At 31.9% G+C, this 9,143-nt stretch overlaps 1 protein-coding gene across 1 annotated transcript; it reads left to right on the top strand.

Moving 5' to 3' along the window:
* Positions 1-3,406: 3,406 nt before the first annotated feature.
* On the top strand, positions 3,407-6,235 carry TRIADDRAFT_56854 (uncharacterized protein; the record flags this gene model as incomplete). The annotated part of the gene is made up of 5 exons (XM_002112602.1): positions 3,407-3,458; positions 3,780-3,821; positions 5,038-5,335; positions 5,563-5,954; positions 6,156-6,235. 5 exons carry the CDS (start codon positions 3,407-3,409, stop codon positions 6,233-6,235), a joined length of 864 nt encoding a protein of 287 aa, XP_002112638.1.
* Between the last annotated feature and the right edge of the window lie 2,908 nt (positions 6,236-9,143).

A 9,143-nucleotide genomic window follows, 5' to 3' on the forward strand; every position in this document is an offset into this window, starting at 1 on the left:
TATATTTATTTTAAATTTGTGTGGATTCATAATTCAGGTCACCTGATGTTGGAGTGTTTACTTTTACGAATTACAATAATGACGATGCTATCGATAAATAGTATTTAATAGCTACGCGAGATTAAATTACTTGAGCCAATAATTTAATAAAGTCAAGAACTATTTTATATAGTCGTCAAATTCTTGCTTATTTAAAAAGCTAATCAGTCAATTTATAAAATAACCAAGTCGGTAGTTATTTTATGAAGTAAGCCAGGTCGCTTTGGATGTTAAAGTGTTTACTTTCACAAATTAAAATCATGGCGAAGTACTATGACTACTTTTTATAACACAGAAGCTACTTCTAACGACAGTTAAGCGCAGACTCTAGCCTTCACTAAGATCTAACTAGAAATCTGCTGATTTTAAAAGGTTACTCACTTTTATACCTTCCATCTATTTGCGAGCAGCTACAGCATAAATATGCATAGAAGTCAATATTAATAAAAAATATCAGCTATCGTGTATTATTATACCTAAATTAGTATCGCTTTAAGCTCTGCTTTAAAATACGTTAGAGCACGCTCATAACATGCAATTAACCATGATCAGAACACGATCTGACCTTTGAGCTCTTTTATAAATTAGATATCTAACTTATTACCAACAATCCATAAATATATGCGTATATGTGATATATGCCGATTGCGTATATACGCAATGCCGATCACGAAATTCCAAATTTTGGAAAAATAAGGGCTTTATTGAATCTTATACAAAGATTAAGTAAACATAGCTCTACTCTAACCGAATACTACTACTAACGACTTCCAGAACGAACTAACAGAATAATCTAAAGTTGCATGCTTTTATACTTTTCGTAGCATTCGCAGCTACAATCCGCATGGCAACCTTTTACCTTATTTTACTCATAGTTAAATATTTCTTAGTAACATCATTCTACTGCGGACCATCATTAATCTGATATGGATACGACTACAGTATTTACGTAGACATTATTCACCTCAGCCAAAGTATAATGAACTAACTTTATCCTAATATATGATTTACAGTTCTATTTTTACCTATAACCTTATTAGTAGCTCAACACCTTACTGTATATGGTCATCTATACTCTAGCATAGAGTCTATACTACTACAGCCTATAGTTATGGTTACCAAATATCTCTTAGGATAAATATCTACCGTATATTATACTAAACATGGCTAACAGTCTACAATCGCAATACTAATTTACATTACAGTATAATATAACTCGTCGCAATACGAGTACGATAACAGATGCTATACATAGATAGCATTTAGTAGTTATGCTAGGCCAAGTTTTAAGTATCAAACCGTTATTCGTTTAATAAAGCTAACTAGTCAATTTATAAAATACCGTAACTAAGTCGGTAGTTATGTTACAAAGTAATGCAAGCCGCCTTAGTTAGTTTATGAAATATTATAACCATAGCAGTTTTATGAAGTTACCAAGAAGTTACAGATAATTTATGAAATAACTCTCGATGGTTATTCTATAAAAAAGTCCTTAATTAATTTATAAAATAATCAAGGCGATGGTTATTTTGGTTATTTTATAAAATATTAACCAAAGCAGTTTTAAAAAGATACCAAAGAGTGAATGAATGATTTATGAGCCATTTTTGGATGGTTACCATATTTTATAAATATTATGTGTTACTTTATATAATAATTAAGCTGACAGTTATTTTATGAAATAATTAATTCAGTAAATTTGATTTAAAGCTACATCGCTTTTAATCGAAGGAATTTTACATCCAAAATGTATACCGTGCCTTTGATATCATAACACTCTACAGTAAGAGTACGTCAGATCAATGATCTTTACTCTCATTTAAAATGCTTGTTAAAGAACTGCATTAATCGTAGTTAGTCCGGTAGCGGTTTAATTACGTCTACTTAATTGATAAATAGCATTTAATAGCTGCATCACTTCTAATTGAAAGAATTATTCGTCAAGGCGGTATACCGTGCCTTTGACATCATAATACATCAGATATCGATCGACGACCCTCATTCTTATGTAAAACATTTATTTAAAAACTGTATGAACTCGCATATACTGGCTGTCACGAGTGATGTGCTTGAAGCTGTATTGCTTTTGTTATTAATTAATTGTTTACCTGCATTAATTAATTGCCTGGGGCTTTAAAAATTGTAATAATTAATGGAGTGTTAATTGCAATTACAGCCTACAATGTTGTGAAATGGTATTATTGTGCTTATGTGTCAAATCATTAGTAGCTGTTAATTAATTAATTGCAATTAAGGTTGCTTACAAATATTTAGCTATAGTGAACTATATAACTTATTGGTAAACAATTTCTCATACTAATGTAAGTAAATCTCGTATAGCAATATTGCACAATTGCTTATATGTGCACCACTTATCACCACCGAAAACTATAAAAGCCTGAGCAGCAGCTCTGCTAAAAAAAATCAGTTAGTTCCTCAGCTCTTGTTATATAAACAAGTATCTGCTTTAACTTAATAAACTTAATTTACAATTTTTATTAGAGTAACTTTATACCTGTGTGGTTGTATCTTATAATAGATCTCCATCACTACGAAAGAAGTAGACTTATTCTAGTAGATTTGTATCGTTCGCAGTGTTACTTAAATAGTGACAAGAGAGATACTGCCACAGTGTATGTAATTGATGTTATACCCGATCGTGGTGCTTAATTACCTCTGCTTAACTGATAAATAGCATTTAATAGCTGCAACGCTTTCTAATGGAAGAAACTATTTGTCAAGGCAGTATTCCGTGCTTTCTGGCATCATAATACATCGAATTCATGACCTTCGTTCTTAAGTAAAGTGCTTGTTCAAGAACTGTATTAAAATTGTACATACAGGCTAGACAATGTCAGCGGATCGTGATGTTTAATTACGCCTACTGCAATTGCATCTATCAATCTTCTTTAATTCTTTTATTAAGATGTAAATGAAATGGATAAATTCCATTAGTACAGTCAATAACTATAGCATTATTTGATAATATTCTAATTGCTTCTAGCATTATTTAAATTTGACAGAAGCATATAAAAGCTCTGTACTCATGCAATTTTCTTATCATTTCGTATTTTCCTCAGTGCGTTGAAGCGAAGAAGGATCGTTTGATTTGATTTCCAAGTAAGTATTAAGCTGCCGTTCTACTTATCCTTGGTAGAAATGTGTGTGAAATAGAGTTTAATTCTTTTAGCTTCCGGAGTTGTAAAGTAGCTTCAATTATCTATGTCAAATTATACTCTTATTTCTGTTACTGTTATAAAGTGTAATAAACTTTGCTAGAGTTTTGTTATTTTCATTCCTACATACTTAAAAACATTGAATCATTGCATTGATTTTTTTACTTTTATTAAAACTTACAACATAAAGCATGAAGACCGCTATCATCTTTTGCGCTTTATTTGCCGTGACCTTTGCAGCAGGTAAATTTTACTAGTACCATTCTAATAGTGACAGTAAAGATGTCAAGTAAAATTGTTATAAATTTACCGTACTTGATGCGTAAAACAACGCTTTAAACGCAATCCAGTATTAGGCAATAGTTTATTAAGTCAATTTATTTCTATCCGTCTATTTTTGCAGTGTTGGTATACAATTGTATACTCCAATGACTGATAATTGGTTTAAATTCATTGTTTAAGCTGAGATTTTGATCATTACTCTTTTATGTTGATGTTTATAACTCTCCAATTGGTAATCCATATTTCTAATATGTTATTTCTATATTCTTACTAACACTGTAGTTCGTCCAGTGCCATTTGACTTGAATTACTATTTCGAAACTGGTAAGTTGATGATGTAATATTTTACTATAGCTACGTAATTCTGATATGTATCGTGAGGATAAGCCAAACAACAATAATATAAGTTATGCATCGATAATCATACATTGACTAACTTAATGAGATGTAAGAAAGAAATGAAAGAAAGTCCTCTATACTATTTGTATAGGATAGAAGAGTAGTATTTAAATGACTAATGATAGTCGTTCACTATCATGGTTACTTATAAGAGATACCAATTGAAATTGGACTTAGAACAGTATGTAAAACAAACAAAATTACAATTTGTTTAATTTAGCTATTCCTGTAACTGTCGACATGTTTTTTTACATTAGAAGCGTATCTCATTATCATGGTTATGCTATTACTTGAACGCTATTCGTCGTCGATTCGATTGTATTGTAGTTCTATCGAAGCAATGAAACTAGTACAGTAAAATTGCAATTCAAGTAGTGTCATATTGTACTCTGCTTATGCTTCAAACAGTGTGCAAAACAAATTAAATTGCAATTTATTTAATTTCGCTCATAGTAACATAGCTACGACTCTCGGTATTTCGATATTACTACAGCATTATATCATCACTATGCTATTACTTCAATACCATTCATCGTCGATCACATAGCGTTCTAGTTCCATCCGAGCAATGCAACTGTAAGACAGTGTAATATTGTATTCTAAGTTGATGATATATGTAGTAATGTCTATTGTAGGTGTTGTGTTCAACATGTGATAGATATTCTCGTTAGAAGCTTTAAGTATTAAATATAGCTAGCTTAGTAACTGTAATTCGTTTGAAGAGGAGCGCTACAGTGCTCACATTAGAGCTTCACATGAAAGGTGTAAACTATCCTGTATTTGAGATGCTAATACTGAAGTGCGTAGTAAGTAAGGTGCTAAGACTGTAAACGCGGAAAAATATATCAGCGAGTAGTTTAGTAAGATAGTTCTTTCTCGTTAGAGGTCCTCAGCTAATCGATAACGTTGTATCTTCATAAAGGAGGTTTTGTTTCATAAATCTTAATTTTCTAAAGTTTTGAAGATTCTTGATCTATCAACCTCACAGCAACTTATGCAGTCAAGTCGTAGTTTAAATAGTGTAATAGTTTAACTCTGTAGATGAAGAATCGGCTAGTCAAATAGTTTTTATCCCAATTCGTTCACTTATTTCAACGTTCGTCCATTTAATAGTATGAAATAACATTGTACGACATTACAGTTGAATACAACCCGAAGGTGATTACTGCACCTGCCAGGAGAAATACAGACAGAATTATTGGTGGTGAAAATGACGTGAAAGGCGAACACCCATACCAGATCTCTTTGCAAAGAAAAAATTCTTCTCAGCCTTGCTTATTCCACCACATATGCGGTGGTTCCATCATTAATCAGCAGCATATTTTGACTGCTGCTCACTGTGTTGACAGCGGTAAAGTATCTGACTTCAGAGTAGTCGCTGGTGAATACGATCTCAGCAGAAATGAAAATACTGAACAAATCATTCCTGTCATTAAACTGTAAGAAATCGATGTCTAAGACGTTATAATTTATCATTAAATCTAGAACTAAATAGGTTACTCGTTATTCCATAATTATAATATGAATTACAATTATTGGATAGCATGATGAAGCATATTGCTTCTTTGCCATCCTTTGCAGTAACAATCATCTTAGGCTTTATAACGCGGATCGATAAAAATATCCTTGCGTGACCAAGTCTTCTCTGACATTTTATTTTTCATAGTATCATCCGTAGCGATTGGAATCTAACTACGCTCAACAATGATATTGCTGTCGTTAAATTGGCCAGCAAATTGACCTACAATAGCTATGTTGCTCCTATCGCGTTGGCTTCTGTTACTCCACCAACCAATACAGCAAGTCAGGTTGTTGGATGGGGATTAACTAATTATGTTCGTAAAACTAGACCTAACATTCTACAAGTATTGGACGTCAAAAGAACATCGGACAGTGACGCTGCCGCAATAAGCAGTAAATACAATAATTTTACTCAAGTCGCAGCTACTACTAATATATTCTGTGAGGGACTCTGCAAGAACGACAGCGGTGGTCCACTTGTATTCAAACAGAATAACCAATACCTGCAATATGGCGTCGTTAGCTACGGCTTACTCCGTAAGTTTGAATGAACATGATTATTATTAGAACGTGATTAACTCAAAAGATTGCTGTGTGATAATCAACTAGCGGTTGTACTATACATTCGCCAAATGGAATGTTGGATAGCCCATGTATTTCACTTTGAAAGTCTTACGGCATGAAGGAATATTATGACTAATTAATTACTAATGTTCATTTTGAATATTTTTCTTACAGCTTGCGGATTGTACCCTGCTGATTTCTATGCCCGCGTTTCTTCTTTCAAGGCCTGGATCGAAGATAACTCCCGAATTTAATCTGCCACATGGATCACGTAGTTATGTTACGGCATCATTAAAAGGATAAAACCTTAATAGTTAAATTTCTACGGTTTTAGATACAGTACATACGTCGACAATAGGTTCTGTAGCTTAATTCAAAATAAAAAGGCATTTTTTTCATATGATTCAATGTAGTATTAATTTTGATGTCTTTTGACAAGCGTTAACTTATTGAAGATAATCCCAATTCTATATGAGAAGGATTCTATTTGAATGAAATCGTAAATGCGTGCATAGCAAGGAGTCATCTATGTTATGAAAAATATGGCGTACTTTACTATTACCCTTGTACTGGATTGCTTAGTCAGTCAAACAACGCGTAAGAATAATCAACTATAGAAGGTCAAGAAATTCGTGTTCGTAATGATATATCAAATAATTAGGTTCTTGTCAATCCATTTTTGTCCTGCTATGGATGACAGTAGAGTATAGATTTTCAAAGAGTTGTTACTTCATACGTCCAAGATGAGTCTTTTGAAAGTAGATTGGCTTATTCTATGGATATTTTATAACTAGAATGATATCAATCTAGCCATAAAACATAGTAACATCTACTTTGTCAGGCTATCTAATTTTTCTACGCTTAATAAGGTTAATTCAAGGCAGAAACCATTACTAATAAAATTAAGGCTAATTAATCAGAATTTTGTGTCTATCTTGGATATTATTTATTTATTTTTATAGCAATAAGAAGTTATTTGTAAGTTTCAGACTTCGCCTCTGGTACACATCAATGAGTTATCTAGCCATATTAATAGTAAATTACCTACGTAGATTATCTTGCTATTTAATGTACAGTACCTGAATTAAGTGATCATTGAAAAGAAAGCTTCTACAGATGTGGTGTTACTTTAATATGCCGGTATCGATCTATTTTATATCGGTGAAATTGTAACTAAAATAGCTCGATCTGGTCTATTGCAGTCTATCTCTCTAGCGTAACATCTTGACTTTCCGATAATATTTCCAATCGAAAATGGATACAAGTATAGCAAGGATTAATTCTCTGAGAGCTAACATTTTCTCTTTGCAACTGTTACCGCCTAGTCCGAATGGTAAATAGGAGAAGATATCAAAAATTTGTTTCTCCTTCAATGAATCCGTCTGGATTCAATGTAAATGAGCTTTGTCATAATTTTTCAAGCCTAATAAGTAGATAGTTTTCATACTTACTAGTAACTTATATCTTACTATACAGTACAAGCTATCACAGTATCATGATTGTAAGCAGCTATAGGGCAATAAAGTATTAGAAAATGCTTAGAATATTGTTCCAGTAGTACATCGATAACGACATCATGTTAGTTACCTACATGCACTAATGTACTTTTAATTGATAATAAATAGATGCGCTATAACATAAGATTACTTCCCGAATTCAACAATAATGTAACCATAGGCTATTTTGTCTCAAATTAGGCAAGGCTAATTAGTGTGTGATAGCTAGACTTACTTAGAAACCCCCTAGTTCCTTTCTGGATAGAATAATCTCCAGTAATATCGTCTGAATATCATTTTTCGACTAAGAAGCTAATATTACTTTTATGCTATTTTTCTATTCATTAAAGATTCGTTAATTATTCAACTTATAAATGAATCAAATTTAAGTTTCTCTAATTACAATTCTACACCTATTAAGAATAAATGCAAAATTTTTTGTAAGCACGATAAAGTAATCTTTAATTAAGATTGACATCGTTCGTCATATTCTGTAATTAGATTCGTGTTGGAACAAGGCACCGTGTTTTTAACGATTACCGTAGAATGATGGAATGGCACAATGATAAAATTAATCTTTAGTAATGCAAAGGGTTCAATAGATTGATGTAATACATAGAAAGCGTATTATTAACATCTTTGCATCGCTACATCTTGATGAGGAAAATAGAAGCAGGATATTAACGTTGTTTACAATCTTACAGGTATACCTGTAAATTATCGAGAGATTAGATCATAAATCAATTAAAGCATCGAAACTAAGACCATAATTACGGCAATTAAATTGATGCCATTATCTACTCGTACACGGCAGCATTGGTATGTTAATGCTTTAGTAAATAATACAACATATTTGAATGATAAAAGAGTAAAAAATAATTTACAACACTGAAAAAGTACAGTAAAGCTTCAGATAGTTTTTGATGATGTGGTAAAAAATTGGAAGTAAATACTTTGCGATTGATATTTATTGATAATTTACACCATTTAAAACTATAGCAAGGTTGCAGGTAGTTCTTCGATCATGACGTAAATATTTAAAGTAAACGACTTGCTACGGATCGTTATAAAAGATAATTTACATTAGTAAAATTACGATCAAGCTTCAGATAATCACGTAATAAGGTAGTAAATTACTGAAATTACTAAATGGCTTGCTGTGGATAGTTATAAAGGATAATTTACATAATTAAAAGTACGGTAAAGCTTCAGATAGTTCCATAATGATATTGTAAAAAACTTAAAGTAAATACCTTACTATAGATATTTATAGAAGATAAATGATATCATTAAAAAGTACAGTAAAACTCCATATAGTTCTTCGATCATAAGGTAAAAAACAGGGAGTAACTGCCTAGCTATGAGTAGCTATAAAAGATAATTCACAACATCCATAAGTATAGTAAAACTCTAGATAGTTTTGCAACGATATTGCAAAAATTTCAAAGTAAATGCCTTGCTATGCTATAGTAATAGTACTGGTACTGCAAGAATCGAATTTACCACGTATAGAGCTTATTCTAAATTATAAAATTATTTATAAGTATGTTACAGACAATCTCGGCAAGGCAGCGTTCAAAAGCGTTTTCTGTGAAAGCATTCTCTCGGAATGCACACAATTATAAGGGATTGCCTAGGATTACCGATAATATAGTGAAAGTATGTA

The sequence above is a fragment of the Trichoplax adhaerens genome, genomic scaffold, assembly GCF_000150275.1.
Source record: "Trichoplax adhaerens TRIADscaffold_5 genomic scaffold, whole genome shotgun sequence".
Classification (NCBI taxonomy): domain Eukaryota; kingdom Metazoa; phylum Placozoa; class Uniplacotomia; order Trichoplacea; family Trichoplacidae; genus Trichoplax; species Trichoplax adhaerens.